A 22994-nucleotide genomic window follows, 5' to 3' on the forward strand; every position below is an offset into this window, starting at 1 on the left:
TGAGAAATATCCGGACACTAGAATACTGATTGCCGGCGATATGAATGCCAGATTGGGACCAAACAACACCAATATCGGAAACTCTCTGGGCCTGTCATCTGAAGATCTTCTATTTCTCCCTAATAGAGTATCTCCTGATCTGGTTGTGAATCCTGCGGGTAAAGCCCTTTTCAGCCTGATTTTTAAATTTCATTTATTTATTTGTAATGGATCAACCACTGACTTGGATGCCTCCTCGTTTACATTTCACGGTCCAAGGGGCAACAGTGTGATAGATTTCATGCTTCTTTCTTTCCCCCTCTCGACCTATTTTCGATCTTTTAAAAGTCCTATGCAGACCCGAAAGCGACCACATGCCAATTTCTTTGACTCTTTGCTTACCTCCAGGCCACGACCCAATAACTAATAAACAACGTGTTCCCACCCCACCCTACTGCCTAAGAAGGCTTCCATGGAATGAGAAAATTCAAAACCAGGTTCTACTTCTACTTGATTCTCCTAATATGCTCGCCTTAAGAGATTCTGTTTCCGATACTTCAAACCCCTTGGATACCTTTAATGAAATTACAGCAGCAATTAAGCCTCTCCTTGTCTCCTCTAAACCCCCAAAATATGACTCTTCTTCAGCAGGCGGCTGGTTTGACAAGGACTGTCTAATCCAGAAGCGCGTACTTTTAACAGCCCTCAGAAGACTCCGCAAGTGGGGTTCTACTGCTAACTATTATGCCTTCACTCGATTGAGGAGGGACTACAAAATCCTGCTCAGAAGGAAGAAAGACGAACACACTAAAAAGTCATGGCAGGCCTTATCCTCGGCCGCCTTACACAAGGAACCTGCCAAATTCTGGGCCTTGGTCAACAGAGGTATGAAGTCTTCATTTGAGCCCTTGGACCATCAGATTTCTTCTTCCCAATGGCACCAGCACTTTTCCGCCATTTACCGGGAAAAGGATGATACCAACTCGCTCACTCACTTACTCGAGCTGAATGTCCCCTCACTTCACCTGCTACCTGAATGGGACCCAGTTTCTAAGGAAGAACTAAATGAACTTATTACCGCCATTGCTAACAACAAAGCCCCTGGACCTGACATGCTGCCAGGTGAACTCTTCAAATGTAACCCAGACTGGTGGTCTGATGTTTTATCCAAAGTGTTCTCCTTCATTAACCACTCAGGTGAATTTCCCCCGGTGTGGTTAGACAGTATTGTCTCTCCCATTCACAAAAAAGGATTCAAATTGGACCCAAAAAACTACCGTCCCATAAGTCTTCTTTGTGTGGTTTCCAAACTATACACGAAGTTCCTGCTCCTTAAGCTGGAGAAATGGGCATCAGAGAATTCTATTATCGCTAAAGAACAGGCTGGCTTTCAAAAAGGGAAATCAACGCTGGATCATTCCTTTGTTATCCACCATTTGGTCCGTAAATACACCCAGGCGGGGAGGAAAAAATTGTACGCTGCCTTTGTCGACCTATCCTCGGCCTTTGATACAATAAATAGATCCCGTCTATGGCGGAAACTTGCAGAAACCAATATTGACAAAAGACTCCTCCTTCTTCTTATAAAGCTTCACACAAACACCAATCTCAGAGTTAGACTCGGCCCACATGGTATGCTTTCAGAGGAAATTACTACCGAAAAGGGGGTCCGCCAAGGTTGCTTACTGGCTCCGTTTCTTTTCAACTTTTACATAAACAACATTGTACCTGAGCTCCAAGGTCTCGATTTCTTTCCGCCGACAATTGGGGACATAAAACTTCCAATATTATTATATGCCGATGACATTGCTCTTTTTTCACTCACCCCGGTTGGGCTACGCAGACTACTGGCCAAATTAAGTACCTACTGCAGCCATGAAAAACTAACAATAAATCACGCAAAAACCAAAGTGATGACCTTTGGGAACCATCGCAGAAAACATACCTGGAGGCTTGGGGACTTCCCAATCGAGCAAGTGTCAGCTTTTCGTTACTTGGGTATTATTTTTGGCCCTCATCTTTCCTGGTCAAAACACCTGGACTCAGCAAGGCTCAAAGCCGCCCATGCCATCCAAGCCCTCCTACACTTTACTAGGTCTAAAGGAGGCAACTTGGTTCCCCCCGCTACTGAAATTTTTGCCAAAAAACTGATTCCCCAAATGACCTTTGGGGCCGAAATCTGGGGATACACAAACATTTCGACCCTAGACGCCGCACAGAACACCTTCATTCGTTCCATCTTGTGTGTCCCGCGGAGTACTCCAGCCTCCTTACTTAGGGCAGAAGTAGGCCTTATCTCTGTAGCTGCCACCTGCCATTTAGCACTAGTCCGGTACTGGCATAAACTGTCCCAAATGAATGATACCAGTTTACCTAAGATCTGCTTCAGAGAACAACTGGCCAACCCCTCTCTTAAATCCTGGGTGAGTGCTGTGAAACAAATAACTGACTCCTACGGCATCGACTTAGATTCTTTAACCGCTCTTCCGCTCAAATGTGTGAAAGCTAGTCTCAAGGACACAATTCGCCTTTTTCATATCAGAAGTGACCTCTGCACCATCTCTAGCTCGCCTTATTCCTCTTCACTCCCACTCTATAAGTCAACCTTTGTCATGGAAAATTATTTGACCTGGATAACTACATTCGCCCTTCGCAAGGCCTTCACCGCTCTACGTTTTCAATGTATGCCTTCAAGAGTGTTAGAGGGCAGACACGAGAATCTGCCCTATCATCTAAGAATTTGTCCTTGCCACCTGGGAGAAGTCGAAGACATCACTCACTACCTTTTGAGATGTCCACATTACCACTCCCCTCGATCAAGGTTTTTGGCAAGTTCTCTGACTTCCATCCAAGACAGACCTAATCTCGCCCAGGTCTGTTGGCTCCTGGCTGACATCAACGCCAATACCACCTTAAACGTGGCAAACTTTGCCTTGGCTGCAATTAACATCCGAGCTCGCTTGTTTCCTGTACCTTTGTCTTTTTGATTCCTATTTACGTCTCATTGTATTTGCTTTTTAATTAATTATCTCACCTGCTGCTTTTATTTTATTTTAACGTATTTTAATGACTTATAGTTGATAAATAAACTCTGCTCTTCGATAGTTTAAGTGTGTGTGTGTTTTCCTCTTTTCATTTTCCCTCCTTCCCTTGATGTCAGGTGTAGTAAAATTATTATAATTATTATTATATATATTATATTATATATAATACATACAATATAATATATATTATATAGGTGTAGTAACATTATTATTACTCTTACTCTTACTCTTACTCTTACTCTTACTCTTACTCTTATTATTATTATTATTATTATTATTATTATTATTATTATTATTATTATTATTATTATTATTATACACACCAGCCATATTTGGATTGGTGTTTGAAGAAATGGACTTTTGCCCATCAAAACTGGCATGGCAACCAACGTGTTCAAGTGCCACAGTATATATATATTTTTTGTCCTTTCCTCCCCCCCCCTTTCTTTTCGCCTTTTCACTTTGCCAGCACGCTCAGACAAACTTAACAAGGCGACTCCTTCGAAAACCACCAACAGCTTGGTCAAAGTTGCCCATATTTTATCATATTTTCGGGGAAATAAGGTAAAATATAAATCATTTAAAAATCTGGTGTAAAGTTTAAATAATGATTGAAAGTACTTTGATTTAAATCAGATCCACGCTGGACCAGATTCTCTCCACCCTGCAGGAGAAACCTGGATATTCATTTCAGACAGCCAGGCCAGGCTTGAGGGCCACCTTAGGGAAATGTTTAAGAGCATTCTCGTGGTTCTGGGCCAAATATTCTGTTAAATTACAGCGTGAGAGGTCTGTCTGTCTTGCTAATTGGACTGCCTGTTTTTGTTCGTTTGTCAAAGCTCCGGCCGTAAGTCAAAGCAAAATTTCGCGGCCGGAGCTGTTTGTCAGTCAAATTGTGCGCAGGTCGGGGCGCCTGTAAGTCACGGCCCCACTGTAAAAGAAATACTTCCCTAATCAACCGATTATGCCCAAGGAGCCGCATCAAGCCAGTGCAAAATGTAAAACCTGATGTGACAGAAGAACTAGTGGCTTTCTGAAAGGCTTCATCAATCATTTGAAGATCAGCTACTTCCCCTTCTACTTTTACTATGTATGTAACTCTGACTTATCAGGAGGCCAGCGCTGCTTCCAGCTAGTGAGATCACGAGGACCCGTCAACAAAAGAGGTGGAAACCGTTAATGGAATAAAGCACCCGCCCAAAGGGTGGTGGGAAGAGAGAGAGAGAGAGAGAGAGAGAGAGAGAACCCGGTGCAATTCACTTGAAAGGTGGGGCCGGAGGAGAGCTTTGCAGATACCCTGGGCAGGCAGAGAGACCAACGAGGGGGTCCCGGGTCAAGTCAAGCCTGAACTCTCTCTGGAGGCACAAATGACAACACTTCAGGCTGTCCTCCTTTGGGCACCTCCTGAGAAGGCAGGATTATCTCTGGGGAAAAGACCGTCCTGCTGGGAGAGGCGGAAGGCAGCAGGAAAAGAGGAAGACCCCAGGAGGAGATGGACGGACTCCCTAAGGAAGCCACGACTTTGGGGCTGGAGAAATGAGCAGGGCTTTTGGAGGACGGGACCTTTTGGAGATCGCTCATCCATGGGGTCACCATGAGTTGGAGGCAACTGGGCAGCACAGAATAACACCATCATCAGGAGGTATACTCTGGGTTTTGTTTTTCCTATTTTCCCAATAAAATCAGATGTTGGCTAAAATGTGTGTGTTAAGATGGAAATTCCCCTTTGCATCAAACAGGGAGGGAAACGTCTAACTTTAGGGAAGTAATGGTTTGAAAGGAACATAAAAACATCTCAAATCTTTTAGTCTCCAGTGGGCTTTAAAGGAACACATTATTTCTAAGATCGGAAGAAAAGTTTGAAAGCGGCTCTCTCCACCCCAAATATACGTATCTTCCTGGAAGTCATGCTCTCTCCTTGAAGCATCCTGCCCTGCTGCTTAGGAATCATGGCTCTAGACCGACTGCTTACGACAACCCTGCAAGGTCAGGCACAGGAGACGTTCCCGGCCCAGCCAAGCAAGGAAGGTCTGGGGATGAACTTCGGATCTACCCCCCCCCAGATGACTTTTGTGGGGAAAAGGAACTTCACAACCAAAGCAAGGACCCAGCCTGGGGGACTTCAATTCCCAATGGAACTGAGGAGGATGAGAACTGTGGTTAGAGATATTCAGAGGATGTTAGGTTGAAAAAATTGGGGGGGGGGACATTTAAACCATTTTAGTTGAGGAAGAGAGCACCGCTGGAGAGTTGGGAAACAGACAACATGCACACTCAATGCAATGTTCACATAATTTTCAAAGAGAAGTGCCTGTTAGTTTGTCACAGCAAAACAAGAATCGTGTGACACTTTGACGACTCAAGGACTAATTAGCACTTTGTGGCCTCCAACGTCCCTGGCAGGGCACGAAGTCAAGTCTTCAGAATTCTTTGATATTTCATTTAAATTCTTCCATAAAACTGCAGATGGCAGGTTCAAACAAACCTTCTTCTCTCCCTCCCAGATGAAGCCAGAAGGACTTTTTCCAAAATTATACCTCCTGGGGAAAAAAGCACTTCCCACACCACTTTCAAAGAAAAAAAAATGTAATAAAGGTGCACGAACGCTCAAGCAGAATGAACGGATCCACAAAAGGGGATCGGATGGCCCCAGAAGCAGCTTTCTCTGCCGTATCGCCCTCGGCCTCCGGCTCCCTCTCCCTCTGCCTCTGTTTCCCCCACTTCTGCAAAACAGAGTCGAGTCGTGACCACCCCCTCTGCCAGTGCCGACTGAGCCGGGCAGGGAGGCGGGGGAGAGAAGAAAGGGGGTGAGCGACCCACGCTGCCCTGGCACAAAGAGACAGGACGCGGACGGACCATTGGGGCTGCAGCCGAATTCCACGGAAACGCTGCGGTTGTCGGCGGAATCCCTCCATGCACCCGAACTCGGCTTGGCAGAGTTTTACGGGAAAGGGCAGGGTGGGAAGAAAGAAGAGGCGCGCTAGCCGAACGCCAAGCCCCTCGCACCATGTCCTCACTGGGCCATCAGCCGTGAGGCCAAGGAAGACAACCCCGTGCAGCCATGGGGTGCTGGGGAGGGAGGGGTGAACACAAGAAACAAACAGAAGCCCCCGGGGAGGGGGGTAGTTTGAAGGGTGGGGGAGGCAGCTTGGTGGAATGTCTTCATCCCAGGAGGCTGTGGGTTCCAATCCTGGCACCTCTGTCCAAAAAACACAGCCTCCAAACTTGTCAGAAGAAAGATTCTAATGTTCCATCATAAATCTGCCATTTTGTTCGGTTTGCTGAGGACTAGGAACTTATTCCCTGAAAGAATGGGGCTGAGGAGCCTTTGCAAGGTTTCCAGGTTTTCTCTCCATTCCTCCCTATTTAAAAGAGAGAACAAGGCCCTCTTTCTGCCAGAAAAAGCCGTGGCTTCTCCTGAGCCCAGCTCAGCAGGTAACTCAGATCCTAAAGCAAGGAAAAGGATCACGCGCACACAGAGATGCTTTAGCACCAGAGGGAGGAAGTGGTCCATTTACACCTGGCCAACCTTTCCCACCTCGCATAAGCCGACTCGGGACAGACAGACAGACAGACAGACTCTGTCCAGCCATTGTGAGGATCTACGTCCAACACACCAAAGCCTTCTCTCCACAATCTGTCCACTATTTTCCCCTCTATTCTGATTTGCTGCTTGTCAGGTTATGATCCCAGCTTCCCTTTATTCGATCCACCGAATGAACCCTACTAGTGTGATGTATTCTTCAGGTTCTAAATGGTAAAAATAGCAATGAAAGTAAATAAAAAAAATAAATATTTCAGATTGATTCTGTCTCAACCTGATGTCTGCAGCCTGACCTCTGAACAAGCAAAGCACTTCTATACTATTGGAGGTCCTGAAGCTCACGAATCCACCAGCATCATCTTTATCAGAAGAGAGGTACACCTGAAACTTGCCAGGATGCCAAGCAAATGTAGGGACGGCCTCCCTCCAGAAAGTTGCTTGGGTCAAAGCGCCTGAGTTAGACAGAACTGGAGGTTTCACAGGACGACGTGGGACCCTGTGGGGCTGTTTGGGTCACCGGGCCCCTGCCCAGGCGGAGCCGCGTCTTCTCCCTGCTCCCAGCCAGCTTCACGGCCAGTTTCTCTGCAGAACAGAGACGAGGCAGGCGTCAGCAAACGCACTCCCAATTAACTTCTGAGTTTGGCTTGGTTTACTCTGACGTTTGTAAACAGCTCGTTCCTGGAATTCCTGATTTAACTTTTCTCTCTCCATTCAAAAGAAGGGGCAAGAGTTCCCGCCTGCCAACCCCAGGAACAGAGTACACCTGGTTGGCATAGATTTAGGAATATATTCATGGCGTGGATCCTCACCTTTTGACCTTGCAGCATAGCTAGAAAGTAGCTACAGCAGTTTGATACCAGTTTAACTGGTAGAGCTATGTGAAAAGGGCTCCCAAGATTTGTAATTTCGTGAGGATTTTTGATCTTTTTATTGTTTTGCTATAGAGCTGTCATGACCTTCCCTGACCCACATGCTCCATGTAGCTGCTACCCACCAAAATAAGGGGTTTTGACTAGAACACAATCCATCTAAACAGAAAGAAACTCTCCGCGTGACAAGGTGGATAAAGTGCTATTCAGCTTAATTTCGGAAACCTTTTATAAGCAAACAGTTTGGACTTCTGGCTCCAGGCCTGCCCGTCATTGGCATACAATCCCCGACAGATTAATTAGCAGAAATTTATCCACGGACGGCATTCATGGCTCTCCATCCTGCAGTTCACAATGAGATCATAGTATCTATATGCCTTCTCTAAAGTTAACACATAGTCCTGGTTCACTTCAGAATTCATTGAACTGGACTGAAGTACCCTACATTTAATTTTCCTTAACTTGCCATTGCTCAACAATACAAATCAGGTGTTCAAGGGAAGCCACACTAGCCAAAATAATATTTGTTGTAAGAGAAAGAAGCTTTCCTTCGTGTGTCTATGAAGTGCCAAGTGGAGTGGGCTGCTACGGTCCTTCAAAATTTCTTGAAAAATCCCTTCCGTCACAATTCCTTTTAAGAGCAGGGCATGAACATCCCCTAAGCCCCCAAATGCACACACCTTCTGCCATCTCTTCAAATGCATGATTTAACTTGCTATTTGTGTTCCAGGATGTCCTGACTCTGGAGCAGAATGGGAAGTCCCCCCCCCAATTAGTGGCTGTGAGTAATTGGGAGGGGGGGTTTAGGTACAAGGTGTCCCATTCCCCAGCTACAGCTGATTAGCATACCTCAGAGTAATAGACACCCCCTAAGGCTGAGAAATGGGGAGGAGGTGGAGCAAAGCTGGCAGGAGAGGAGCTGAATGTCAAGGACTTTGTTGATCTTTGCCCAGAGCTGCGATTATCTGGATTATTGGCAGCTTGGAGGCCATTAATGAGCAGGGATCCAGGTTCCCCTCGCCTTCTGCTCATCACCTGAGCAGATTAGCGTCTGAGCCGGGACGCGAGCTTCTCAGCTGCTGCGTTGACGCGCTCAGGTCCACTTGACAAGGGAACTGCTCACCTACTTGACATGACAGATTTTATTTTTTATTTATTTTATTAAATTTATACCCCGCCCATCTAGACACATGACTACTCTGGGCGGCTAACAATAAACATGTAATAAAAACAGTATAATAAAATTTAAAACAATAGTAATATAGTTCAGTATGGGGAAAAAATATAAATAATCAAGTGATGACAGGAAGGAAAGCCTGCCTAAAAAGCCAGGTCTTAAGTTGGCTCTTAAAAACACCCAGCAAGGGAGCCAGACAGATCTCTGAGGGCAGACTGTTCCAAAAGCGAGGGGCCACTGCTGAGAAGGCCTGGTTTCTTGTTCTTTCTCTCCAGGCCTCCCTCGGCGTAAGGCCCCTCAGGTGCCCTTCCTGGTTAGAACAAGTGGTTTGGGTAGATCTAAGTGGGAGGAGGCGTTTCGCTAGATACCGAGGTCCTAAACCATTTAGGGCTTTATTTGTCATCCTTAACACTTTGAAATCAATGCACAAATGAACGGGCAGCCAATGCAAGGCAGCCAGAGTGGGGGAAATATGCTGATATTTTCGCGTCCCACTGAGAAGACTGGTCGCCGCATTCTGCGCCATTTCCGCATCAATCTCAAAGGTAGCCCCATGTAGAGCGCATTACAGTAGTCTAATCTCAAGATTACAAGCGCATGGAGCAAAGTGGTGAGCGCCCCAACATCAAGATATGGGCGCAGCTGGGCTCTGAGTAATGAACGGTCGCCAACAGGATGAGAAGGAAATGTCCCCTTCATGTGTACAAAGAAATTAATCTGCAAGGCCTGGCAGGTTAAACATCGTCGCAGCGTTTAGCCCTTTCTGTCACCTAGCCTGGGCTTGTAGCTCAAATTGGGGTTGAGCAGCACAGGCCATGAGGCCCGTTCCGAAGGCTGGCAACCTCAGATTCGTGTCACTCTTGAAGTTATTAGAACCCAGATTAGAACAGTTCAACAACGCATGGCATTTCCTATAGAGCTATGGTGTCATCAACACATTCTGCACAGAAAAAGGGTTCCCTGCTCCAAACAGCTTGCAGGGTTAAGTCCAAAATTATTCCCTGAGAGAATCTGGGTAATTTATTTTTCTTTTACGTCAAGAACCTTTTATAAAACATGTAGACTGTGCTAAATAATAGCATCCAACTGTGCCAGTTAGGTGGAGAAATATACATTCCAATATACAAGATAGGAACACACACACATACACCCGACTGCCTTGACTATGCTGGCCCTTGCCTTAAATTGACCTGTTTCATGTACTCTCCTTTCCAGCCTGTCTGCTGAATCTTGGGGACAATCGCTCCTGTTTTCCTTCGCCCACTTTCCCAATCATTTGCCCTTCCAAAGACTTTGAGGCAGCTGAAGCAAGAACAATGCAAAAAAAGGCACAAAAATACGACAGTCAGTGCCACCTTGTGAATAATCTGTGAACATCACCGCATGGAAAGGTCCACTCCACCTGCTCAGAACAAAGAGTTTCTTCCTATCTCGAGTTCCTCATCCACAAAACCTTCCTGAGGAAGAGGTGCGCCTTGCGTATCAGGACAGCATAGCTGGAAAGTTACATAAGACACATCCATTTTGTTCATTCGCCTTAATATTTCTTTATCAGTCAGCCTCTCAATCTAAAAGAATCTTCCCATTCAGCAGTAGGTCCAGGCTTTAAATGTTTGCGCCTGTTTTATGTAACCTGCTGAAAAGTCCACCCATTCAAGCCGTGTAGCAGAAGGGAGAAGACCTCACAGGGTACAACAATATAAGGCACCCTCTCAAAGCATTGGGGGGGAGCAGGGGGGGAGACCCACGCAGGCCCTGCTTGCAGTGGAGACGTCCGAGCTGGCAGTCCACATCCCAGGCCTCTCTCCTCCGCAGGGACGGTGGCATCCATCGCCCCCCCTGAGGCTGCCCGGTTCCCTGGGGCTTCCGTGGCATTCCTCAGAGAAGCTGGGAGAGAAATGGACGGCGGGCTCTCCCTGGTGCTCTTCTGCAAAGCCTCTCGGGGGGGGGGGCTTCGTTGCCGACGGCTCTTCTTGGCCGCCCTTCCACTCCCCAAAAGCCCTGTCCCCCCCTTTGGCCCCGTCCCAGAGGCGGGGGAGGGGAGGGCGTGGGCTGGCCGTGGATGGGGACAGGCCGGAGGCCCTCCTGCCCTTCGAAACCCGCTCCCCTCACGGCCGTTGATAGGAAAAGGAAGGGAGCCATGCAATCCAAAGCAAAAGCGGGCGCTCCCGGTTTCTCCGCCGGCAGCAGCTCCGATCATCCCCCCAAAGAGGCTTCCCGGGGGGGGCTCACCTCATCTGCCCCCCCATGACTCGTCCTGCTCTCCTTGCCTCCTTCCCCTTCCTCCCAGGCCAGCGAGAACCTTCCCTTCGGAATGCGGGGGGCCCGGTCCGTTGCCGTGGAGATGCATCCTCCTGACCACGGCCGGACCGTTGGAACGTCAAGGTGGACCGTTGGAAGGCGAAGGCCGCCGTCTTTCTACCTCCTGGCTTTTTTGGAGCAAAAGGGAGCTGGCAAGGAGGCAGCATGAGGCCTTTAAAGGTCATGTTTCTGCTGATGGCCGCCTTAACTGTGGGGGCCGTGAGGAAAATCGATTTGATTCCCCTGGGTTCCCCCATTCCCACGACTCCTGAAATTGTGGGTGAGGATCAGGCGTGGTTCTTCCAGCTGAAACCCTGCCTCACCCTCCTATTGGTGGTGTCCGTCATCTTCTTGGTCGGAGGTAGGATTTATTCATCTTTGATTTTTTATGTAAATGGAATTTAGCCATTGGGTGTATTCTTGGTTCCCCATTTTAATTTTCAGCACTGGTCTCTGTCCCCGAAGCCCAGGCCTAGGAAGTAAGTCAGAAGAATCCCCTGCGTAGAAATCTGTTTGAAACAGGAGGAAGAGAGAGCACAGCACGGGAGCAGCGACCAAAGACAAAGAGGAGTTGGAAAGGGGCTCTTAAGGCCATCCAGTCCAACCCCCTGCTCAGTGGAGGAGAGAAAGGCCCTGTTTACACATTTTCCTAAAGCTCCTGTATGCAAAGGGACGTGGAGGCTAATTGGGTCCCTTTCCTTTCACTGCTTTCTGTCTGAGGATCATCAATATGTGGCATGAGGCCAAGCTAGAAGTAACACTGTGACTAGATTTCTTTCTTTTTTTAAAAAATAAGATATGAGATGGGATGATTTATTCAGACAGCAGTATTGGGAGGGAAGGGAATCCTTTCTACTGTGCTTGTTTAACCAATGAGAATCTCTTTGGCAAAGCGGCTATTTGTCTTGCTGTTTGTCCATTTGTGCTTGGAAAATGCCTTTCTAAACTCTTAATCCGAGAGTCTTCGGCAAATTCATGTTGGGGCTTCTCTGGATTTGCCTGGCACCATATTTTGGAGTTTTTGATGGTTTTATTATTTCTAGAACTGCTAGAGGTAGTGCTGGGTAGTCTACCAGAAGTGTAATAGTTATTGCTCAAGGACATAAAATAAGAGCATCAGTTCTATATTTGAAATGACATCCCATTTTACTGGAGTGCACTGGAAGTGCTGATGCTGAATCTGATGAAACCGAATTTCTTTTCATTATGATTTTGTAAACAGAGAACTAAATAAAATAAGTTCAGCCAATATTCAGATCTTATATTCCAACTTTCTTTTGCAGTTGAAATGCTAATATTAGGCTTAGTCAAAGGTGGGCAATTTATTTCTAGGGGGGGGGGCTACATTAAAAATCTGAACGGTGTTCAGGGCCCGAACCAACTTTACTTAAAAATAAAATGAAACAGTGATGTTATGATTGCTTTTATTTTAAACTCGTTAATCTACAGAAATACTAAAGAGGTTTTTGTAGTATGTTAAAGGTAAGCAACTGAATAACTTTAGACAAAAAGCTATAAACGGTCTTGATGTTCAAAGCGGTCCAGGGGCCGGACAGGAGCGGCTCGCGGGGCGTATGTGGCCCTCGGGCCGCTCTTTGACCAGGTCTGGGCTTTGTGAAGAGCTTCAGGTGTGTCTTTCTACACTGTGAAGTGAAGCAGCTGGTTGGCAGGGTCATGCTTTAAATTTTAAGAAATATTTTTAAAGTATAATTGTCAAAGAAAAATCCAATTTTAAAAACTTAAATTCTGATTTAAATCCAGTCCACCTTGCTGGTCACTAAAGAGAAGGCCACGGCTACAGGATGTTTATAAAATAAAAATGCAAGAGTAGTGTGATCCCTTTATTGAACCACTAAAAATATCAAATGAATTGCCAGCGTTCATGGGGGAAATTCCCCTTCGTCAGGCTGGGCATCACCGCTTCATGGTACCACAGAAAAACTGTTGCTCAGAGTCCTAAAAATCCAGGGCAAGTCTCCGTCCTGGCCTGAGGTGAGTTCAGGCCTGGGTTGCAAACACCAGCCCGGGGTGGGGTGGGGTGTCCGCGGCCTTGAGCGCCATTCCTTGCTGCAGGGTTAGAAGGTTCCACCCCAAACTTCAAACAAAGGCTTATCTGTGCCGTTCGTGAAGGGGATGGTGCCCAGCCAGATGAAGCCACATTTTCTGTATGAAAGCTTCCAATTTGTTTGATTTTTTTTTAAATGGCTCAAAAGGTATCACCCTGCTTTTGCATTAGGGCAATCATAAGGGCTACACAGCCTTTTCTCTAGGTCAGTCTTACAAAACAGCGTGGAGAAAAATTAACAGTCTTTTAAAAATCAATGTTTTTAAAACTTCAAATTAAATAATGATTAATCTAAAAAAAAGATATTTGATTTAAATTGTCCAACCCCCCCTCCAATTTTTTAAAAAATTAAATCTTGATTTGAATCAAGATTGGCAAACCCCTTTTAACTCGTTGTAGCATTGTTTTCACATAATTAGTACCCCTTTGACCCTTTGTAGTCCTGCACATTCATATTCAAGGAACTGGTCTCAAACTATTTGTCAAAATTTATTTGATTGGTATTCCACGAGAGTCTCTTTCAATGTTTGATCAACGGCAGTTTTACTGCCGATCTTTCCCGGCCCTAATGATTGACGCCGAAGAAGATGTGAGTGTGCGGAGGGTCTCTTCTCGCCAGAGTCAATGCTCTGCCCTAGAGACGGGCACTTCCCGCTGTCCCAGCAGTTGGGTGCCACCTGGCAGGTCCTCACCCGCCGGTGTGGTGCCAGCACCCTGGATTCTGCCCCCCCGTCTCCTCCCCCAGGCGCCCCCCCAGAGAAGGAGGCGGAGCAGGAAAGGCTGCAGCGTTGCTTCCAAGAGGGTGCCTGCAGGAGGAGGTGGGGGGCAGGATCTGGAGCAGCTGTGCAACACCTGTGGGCCCGATCCACCGAACTGCGCTAAGTACCCATCTCTATTCTGCCCACATCACTGTGAAATTTTTGAGAATCCCTTTTTAGCATTGACTGAACCCAGGCAAGACAGGATTCTCTGGAATGATAAGACATGGGCTTCAATATGATCTGAGATGTCCTTTTATTCATCTTCTGATCCGCTTATCAGGATGCTCTGATGAGAAGATGATAATATACTGTTTATCGAACGAGGGTTCATGTGTTACTGATTGGGTCGCTTCCCCACCCCCACCCCTGCCTTGCCAGGCATATGAAAGCCCAGCTGGGTTACTTGCATTGGATATGTTGTCCATTTCTGCCTCTTTGAGTCCTGTTGCTTAATTTCCACTTACTGCATGTCTATTTAGCAGTCCTTTCTTTCTTTCAGCTCTGGTGAACATACTTTTTGTACCAAAAAATACTCCTGCATATATTATCACATTTTTCATTGGAGTCGCACTTGGAACAGTATCCCGTTTGACGTCGCAGGTACTGTGTCTGCACTTAATGAAGTGGGAGAAAACAAAGAAAGCAGAATATATATTTTCTTGTACGCATGAATAGAAAATAGTAGTTTGCAATTTGGGAAGTTTGTAGTTTGCGAAGGGTGTTCTTGCAGCATCAAAAATAAATTCCAGCAACAGGAAATATTTTTCATTTCGTAGCACAATAAGTACTGACGGACTGGAATATCCCCACCCTCGTGCCGTACATAACGTGATAGCATATCAATCCTCAAAAGCTTGTGCCAGTTGGAATCTGACCCTTTGTTGTTCCAGTTGAAAAATACAGATACAGTTGCACCTGGCCTGCTAGGTGCCTTATTACTTTGTGTACATTTGTAGATATAAGCTGGTGGATCAGCTAATAATGTATTCAACAGGAAACAGAAGTTGTCCTTTGTTAGCATTTATTCCTGGATTTCTTTGCTAGAGGACCTATGCCTCCTTGTCCTCTGCTTCTTAGGAATGTGGCTTGATATGTTCCCCCCCCGCCCAGGTTCTGGATCATTGTTTAGATCAAATTGATCCTTCACTTTCTGGCACCTTGAACACTTTAGTGTATCTTTCCCCAAAGCCAGGGATCTAGTGAGAGATCATTTTCCGGAAGATCCAAATCTTGAGTATGAATCACAAGCGCCTTGCAAAAAGCATGTCTCAGAATTCAGGAGCCATTCTACGTACCGAGGACACCATCTCGAGAGTGAAGAGCTCTGCTGGGAAATTTTAGATCTAAAATACACCTTAGAAACGATCCGTCTCCTGTCCTTTGTGCCCTTAACCTGCCTGTGGAGGGTTTCGGGGTCCCAGGGAAGGAAGCCCCTCTGGCCCCCAGCAGAGCCGTCTCCATCCTCCAGAGAGAGGTGGGAAGAGAAGGCGGTGGGAAGGCCGCCTACCAGGGCTTGGAAGGGAAACGGCTGGGTGTTTGCGGGGCGACAGCCGGATCCGAGGGCGCTGCTTATCCAATTGGGAGGAGGATGTGATCTGGATTTCAGAACTGGTTTTGGGAAAGTCGGTTCTCTTCTGGGAAAGAGAAGAAAAAAGAAAGGAGAGAAAAAAAGAGAAAGATAGTGTGATTTCCCCAGTACAAATCCAAATAGAGTTAAGATCAGTTCTTCCACTGTATCAAAAGTGTCAGGTTTTAAGTATTTTTAATGCTTTCGTTGCTTCAAATGTTTATGTGTTTGTTGCTCTATCAAAAAGCACCGTAAGCTACTCTAGAAAAGCAACACCAATCTACCTTCTCTCTGGTATAGAATATAAATAAATAGAGGCCTCAATTCTGTGGGGCAGAAGGAGGGAAGTATGTAATATCTTATCTATATTTTATAAATAAATCATTCTCAGCTAATGATATCTTCTTTTCATTTATATTGTCAGTTACCTATGGTGAAGACCTTTTCTGAGATTGATACAGAATTGTTTTTCCATCTGTTTACACCAGTAATAATATTTACAGCGGCATTTCAAATGGATTTTCATGTATTCAAAAAATCATTTTGTCAGGTAAGTTGTATAATGTCCGGTTTTTATTTAGAAGTTTACTGTCCTCACACACGAGGATAAGGACCGGATTGTCCAGAAATGTGTGTCGTCAGAGCAGTCCTTTTGAGGAACAACAGGGGCTTCAGGAGGGGATAATCCGAGGAGGAGGAGAAGGGGTGCAGACTGCAGATGTGCTTAAGTACCAGCTGTTTCTCCTCCAAAATCTCCTCCAAAGTCATTCCCCCATTGGTTCTGCATTATTGTTAAAATTATATAAATAAATTTGAGGAATCCTGTTGGAATAAATCAATATGCAACAAGTGGCTGAGAAGTAAACTGAGATTAATAGGTGGGGAGTTCCAAACAGTTAAAGTTTCCATTATATGTGATATGTAACATAAATTACTAAGGATTACTGAGAAAGCTATCAGAAAGTGAAAATGTTTTTTTTTTCATTTTTAAAATATATATACACATATCCATACACAGACATATATATACACACATATGCCTAAATCTCTATCTACAAACGATACATACTGTAGAGCTTAGCCTAGAAGCCTTTTGTATAATAATACAGTTCTTTCAGCAGTGTCTTCTCCTCATTATTCCTTTCGGTCACTTACTTTCTATTTATTACAAAGTTTTTGTTTTCCACAAAAGAAAGTGAAAATGTTGACCCAGTGTGTAGCTGCTGTGAAAAGGCTTTGAATTTTGTACTGGATTAATGCGGATCCTTGGGCATAATAGGTTGATTAGGGAAGTATTTCTTTTATATATTTTGGAAGATTAGATTTGTTTACAATATTGTCAAATAAATAGCCATTGCAGGACTTGAATGGATGCACCATTTTAAAATGATTGGCCAAGGAGCCATACGTCTTGTTTTGGGAACCATCTTTAGTTAACTTAATCTCTGTTTAACCTTTTTCTTCCTCTTTAAATCATCATATTTTTGAGTAATATATTGGATGCTTTTGACTGTTTTTATCTCTTTGAAGCATTTTGAGCTAAGTAAAGTCGTGTATCTCAACATGCACTAGATAAATGTCCACAGAGATTTCTTAGCGTGCAGGAATTCACTTTAAAAAGTCATGCCTTTTGTGTAAGTGTGCAACAGGATTTCAGCCAATATCTTTAAAAATGAAACCAGGAAATTGGGCGGTGGGCTTCTCATTTCACAAACTAAAACGCTTCTGAAGTCCTTCACAGCCTTGTGGGACAAATATGTCCATGTGCAACCTGAAGCCGAAGGGTTGTGGAAGGTCCACATGCTTTCAATGCCTGCTGCCAGACTGTTGGATGGCTTCAGGGAACATCCTGAGCATCCACTCTTGCTCAGAGCATGACGAGCATCCTCTACAGCTCAGGAAGAAGGAAGTGCAGCCACTAGAACGGAGGACTTGCTCGGGACCCCTGTGAGCAGGCTGTATATTTGACAAGAATGTATTGATTATCCGGGATGAACGTTTGGTGGGAGTCCCCCGTGCCTGAGCTATAGGGCCATCCTTGCCCACCCTCCTGTTCTGATGGAGGTGCTTCTTTCACCCCTGATTCTACTGTGGGTTGTGCTTTTTGTCTCTGATGTGTGGGAACTGAGCAAATAGGCAGGAGCTGTGCCTAGTGGAGCATATGCTGAGGGGATAGAGTTGGGTGCCGTCAGGACGTTAACCGGGCTATAGCACTGTCCCAAACTGAGCTTTACTCAGGTGTAGAACCATTCAAGGGGTTATGGGAGGTGAGTGAGTTGTCTTGTATGTGTTCATGAACTGTTGTGAAATTGCAGTCAGACAAGGGTGAAGGGGAAACCTCCCTAATGTGTGTAAACGGGTTGATTGGTATAAATACATACAGTGGGGTCTCTACTTAAGAACATCCCTACTTAAGAACAATTCCACTTAAGAACAGCTCCATTTGCTAAATTTTGCTTCTTCTTGAGTACAAAAATCCAGATAAGAACAGGAAAAAACAACTTTCCTGCTCTTTTTTTAACCGTAGGTCATCTTAGGTTAAAAAAAGTTCTCCCCCTAGTGGTAGAGTACATATTAACCAGCTTTGCATTAGTTCGTATGGGAACTAATGCTTCAATGTACGAACGCACCTCTACATAAAAAAAAAACAGCCAGAACGGATTAATTGGTTTTCCGTCCATTGCTTCAAAATTAGCTTCGTCAGAAGTGCTTTGAACACTGTTCCCTGACCTAAGGGGAAAAAAAAAGAAAAAATATCCCCCTCTAGTGGCAGAAGGCGGAATAGCAGCTTCCCATTAGTTTCTATGGACGGAAAAGAGCAGATACAGATTAAATGGTTTTCAATGCATTCCTATGGGAAATGCAGATTCTACATAAGAACTTTCCCACTTGAGAACCACCTTCCAATACGGATTAAGTTCTTAAGTAGAGACCCCACTGTAATTCTTACATTCCCAAACTTTCAGTCATTTTGAGTTTCTTAACATTCATACTCCCATGACATTAAAACTTCAGTCCTGCCTCCCTTCATTTAATATAAATGGATGTAGTAAATAATTCTGAGATACTGTAAATGATCTGTGTACATTTTAATTCCAATACTGTATATATATGTATTGTATTTACAGGTGTTTATTCTTGCTGTTCTCGGATTTTTAATGAATTCTACTTGCATAGGATTGTTATCATATAAAATTAATGCACATAGCTGGTCCTGGGACGACAGCATGCTGTTTGGCATTATTCTTAGCACAACAGACCCTTTGCTCTCTGTGGCTTCAGTAAAAAATGTTGGTAAGTAAGAGAAATTGCTTTTCTAAAGAGATGTGCATCCCTGGGGACACAAGTATGAAGAGCAGCACTGCAGGTGCCACGGAGGTCCATTCCTTTCCCCCCAGAACCAGCCAGGAGTGATTTCACAAGAGATTAAGAGCCTTCATTTTCTATTTGCTCCAACTGTACAATATTGGTTTTAACTAGAAATGGAGGTATTTGTATACGAACATGAATACCCCCGCACTGGTGGTGGACATGACGAGGGTCCAGCCCCATGGGGCCGGTTGGTCCACGAACAGTTCTGATCCTGCTGCGGGTGCTGTGGATCCTTCCCATGGCTCCGGAGATCGCAATCAGCTCGCCACTCCTGGCAGGAGGCAGGATGACAAGCCTCTCTGCTGGATCGGAGAGTGGCTCGCCATACGCAATCTCCGGAGCCATTGGAAGGCCCCCCAGTGCCTGCTGCGGATCAGTGGGTGGACCGTCCAGCCCCATTGGGTTCACTCCTCATTATGTCCACCTGTGTGTGTGGGGATTCCTATTCGTATACAAAAACCCCCATCTCTAGTTGTAACCAGCCATGTGGAGTAACTGTTGTGGGTGTTTCCAAATAACTAACTGATGGTTTTATAAAGAACAATCAAATGAATACAATGTCACTCATCAAATCAGATTTCATACTTACTTAGCTTTCAGGCATATTTTCCCCGTATGGGGAAGCAGACTGTCAGCGCACCTACGCAGGGTGTGTGACTCTGCTCATTTCTGAACTGGCTCTAAATTTTTATGGGGAAAACCCTTCGGGAACACAGAAAGGACAGCTGGGAACAGTGCAGCTCAAATGTCGAGGTCTAGCTCTAACCTTGATTTTATTCTGTGGGAAATGTAGTGTAATTGGCCCTGAAACCAGCATTCTTCTCGAAATACAGAGGAGCAAAATATGCCTAATTTTAGGGCTGTATTTGGGTGTCCTCGTCAAGTACTTGGGATATTGCATTAAAGAATGGATCCATGTTTTTCCAGAAACTGGGAAAATAAACTTTGACAGCTTGTACAAGTTAAGATCAGAGGTCTGTCGAAATCAGTTTTTTATATTTGGAGAAAACCAGGAAGCTGCAGTGTGTTGTAAATCAGGGCTAGAATTTCTCTTGCCTGTCATTCATCACAAAAGAGGAAGAGAACAAAGGAGATGAATACACAAGCAGAAGATTAAGCAAATTTATTCTATGACCAAAAAAAGTCACAATTTGTTCTTCAATCTGCAACAAGCTGATCATTCTTTTAAATGATTTTGAGATCTTGGATGAATTCCCTAAAATGCCTGCAACTGAACTATTAATTTAATATTATGGGAAAATCTGGAAAATGAGCTCCAAATTTACAAAATGTTTACAATTGTAGAATTAATTGCAATTTTAAAAACACTGGTGTCGTGAACTTTGGGGAAACTATTTTAATTCTTCAGGTCGGTTTTATTAACAAGTGGAGATGGGCTATTGATAGGTGGCAAAGAAAAAAAGATAATATTAATGACAAAATCTATAGGTAAGCAATTTTTTTTGTTTGTTAACAATTGGAAGTTCACAAATGTGAAAGCCCACAATTTTCTGCAGAACTCTTTTAAAGTAGAGGTGGCAAAATATTACAGAAAGTAAAATAGGATGGAAAATAGTTTACCTGTTTCAAGCCATTAAGGTCTCTCACTGAACTCAGTTTCAAGATAGACAGTATGGATTTGAATGAGTCAGTCATGCAGATAGCACACGACTGTTGCAAAGCCCACTGAGAAGAAGACAAGATGCTGGTTCTCCTCTGGAGAAACAAAGATCATAGCAATGTGTTCGCGAAGGCTTTCACGGCCAGGATCTAATGGTTGTTGTGGGTTTTTCGGGCTCTTTGGCCGTGTTCTGAAAGTTGTTCTTCCTGACGTTTCGCCAGTCTCTGTGGCCGGCATCTTCAGAGGACTGGAGTAGGAACTCTGTCCAACAGAGACTGGCGAAACGTCAGGAAGAACAACTTTCAGAACACGGCCAAAGAGCCCAAAAAACCCACAACAACCAAAAGAGCAAAGCAATTGGTTTCTGCAAGTAGCTTTAGTTGAAACAAGTCGGTTTCTCTGGAGGCATTCAACAGAAGGGCAAAGAAATAACCAGACTTTTGTAAACAAAGCTGAGGATTACATTTTAGATGCACGGCTACATCACCCGTTAAAACTGGATGGATTATTTTTTTACTTACTTCAGAATCTCTTGCACAGCCCCTCTTCAGTAGTAGAACGTTTTCTTTCACAAAAGTTCGCTTGTGGCCTTTACAGCTAAATGTGGCATTTTCGAGAGCAGTTCCGAAAGGGAAAGGTTGGGGACATTTTAATATTTAATGCTCCTTTAATGAAGGGTATTTCTCTGTGTTTCATTGGGCTTGCCGCATAATCTCTCACTTAGCCAGACCTATCTAGAGGCCGGCTAACCTCGCCAAGCTTGCCACAGAGTTGTTATCACCGGAGGTCTTACTCAGAATGCCATTTCCCAAGGGTAGGGTCTTGCACTATTTATTGTGAAAACACTTCCTCTGTTTCTTGAAGCCCACAAAGGACGGATCTGCCTTGCAAGGAGACCATTCGAGTGTCGCCTGCTGATTGAGGAAGAGAGGAATACCTGTAAAGTGTGGACTGGTAGAGTTAGTTGCCATCTGCCGCCTTTCTGTCTAAAAAGGGTATAAAAACCATCTGAAATAGCCTATTGGTGTGCATCCCGGTCTTTGCACCGGCTGTATCTCCACCGGTGGAATAAAGCTGTTTTGAATGCCTCGCGCGCTCCAGTTGTCTCTGGCTCCGACCCCCACTTAAAGAGCAAACCTCGAGGTATCGGTTTAGCACACCCACAGCAGGAAAGGAGACACTTTGAAGCACAGCAAAATGAAATCCAGTATCCGCAGGTGGACAGTGTCTTTATTAGAGTAAACCTGCAAGTTTTTTCATCCCTGAATTCTTTTCCTGTCCTGGTGGGGTGCCGGAGACTGTGGAGGGGTGACTCCCAGGTGAACCGCTGGTGCTTAAGCCTTTGGCGTAGAAGAGGAGAACCAAGGCCACGGAGGCCAGAAGGCTGACAAGAGAGAGAGAGGAAGAGAAGGACGGTGAAGTAAACAAGGAGAAGGAAATGAATCAAACCTTCTTTGCCTCGGAAATAACTGGGGAGAAGAATTGCCTGTCATTTGACGGAGCTTCGCAGTTCTGTGAAACTGAATGGCTCTTTGAATTAAAAATGGGTTAGTTCTACATGACGTAATGTTTGCGTGCGGCAGGGAAAGTATATCTACATTTTCCCACAGAGTTTATATCAGCTGAAGGATATAATGAAAGCCAAACTGCATATTTATTTTCAAAAAAGAGTACATTTCCTAATATTGCAGATTTCCTCTTCCAGACATGCAGTTCTCGCAAAGCTCCACATCTCCACCATCGGACTTACAAACAAAGGCTGTGCTTCTCTTCCTCTGACCAAGCAAAGGCGGTAGAAAGCATCTGAAACAAGTTTGTTCCATGTTAAAAAGATGCATTTTACATGTTAAAACAGCCTTGCTTCTAACTGTATCATCTAATTTTTAGACAGTGGGAACTTTAGAGTAGGTGTAAGGAGACTTAAGAATTTTTAAATCAGGATGTTATTCTTTTTTTTCTGGTTTATGATGTTATACATGATAAAAATACAGCTGGATTCAAATTGTGGGAATTCACACTTCTTTAAACTGTCTAACCACTTGTCAAGCATCAAATTAGACATGTTTCTTTTTTCATTTCTTAGGTATTTCAAACATACTTATTAACCTAATTAGAGGTGAATCTTTGTTAAACGATGCTGCCAGCACAATTATTTTTCCATTTTATTCCGACCTAATGTTCCAAAATAATCTGGAAAGATGTAAGTCTATTGCTTCCTGTCATTTTTTTCTTGCAGAAAGATACAATTTGTGCTGTGTCGCGACTCTAATTGTTAAATGTTAGAAGGGATGTTATAAAGGAGATTAAGGAGGGAGGTGAGAAGGCAGAAGAAATAATGTAATGAATTTTTTTTTCCTAACACTGAGAAGTTCCTCAGTTTTAGGCTTGATTTTTTTAAGTCCCAAAAGAAGACTGCAATGTGCCAGAAGTAAACTATCATACATGTGCATGTTCTATACAAACAACGATGTTTAAATTTTAGTTTTCTGCATATTGCCCTTGGTGAAAGATACTGGTTTGGATCAGAATTAATGATGAAATCCTGTGTTTCTCTACTCAGAGGTAACTCCCAATGAGTGTTATTGTACTCCCAGATAAAAATAGATGATTAGTCATGCTTTGGGCTGGGCTTAAAAGGTGCTTTCGTGTTCCTACTAAAGTCAGCACAAAACATTTCACTGAATTGAGTGGAGA

At 44.4% G+C, this 22994-nt stretch overlaps 1 protein-coding gene across 2 annotated transcripts in view; it reads left to right on the forward strand.

The window, feature by feature from the left end:
* Nucleotides 1–10760: 10760 nt before the first annotated feature.
* Nucleotides 10761–22994, forward strand: part of LOC144584842 (solute carrier family 9 member C1-like) — a 34420-nt gene continuing 22186 nt past the window's right edge. The window contains exons 1-5 of one of the 2 annotated variants that reach the window (XM_078381979.1): nucleotides 10761–11275; nucleotides 14240–14340; nucleotides 15732–15857; nucleotides 18436–18601; nucleotides 22384–22500. In XM_078381979.1, coding sequence (XP_078238105.1) covers nucleotides 11080–11275; nucleotides 14240–14340; nucleotides 15732–15857; nucleotides 18436–18601; nucleotides 22384–22500 — 706 coding nt within the window. In that variant the 5' untranslated portion in view covers nucleotides 10761–11079. The remainder of the gene's footprint in view (nucleotides 11276–14239; nucleotides 14341–15731; nucleotides 15858–18435; nucleotides 18602–22383; nucleotides 22501–22994) is intronic. The other variant, XM_078381978.1, reaches the window with a different exon arrangement.

The sequence above is a fragment of the Pogona vitticeps genome, chromosome 15, assembly GCF_051106095.1.
Source record: "Pogona vitticeps strain Pit_001003342236 chromosome 15, PviZW2.1, whole genome shotgun sequence".
NCBI classification, from domain to species: Eukaryota; Metazoa; Chordata; class Lepidosauria; order Squamata; family Agamidae; genus Pogona; species Pogona vitticeps.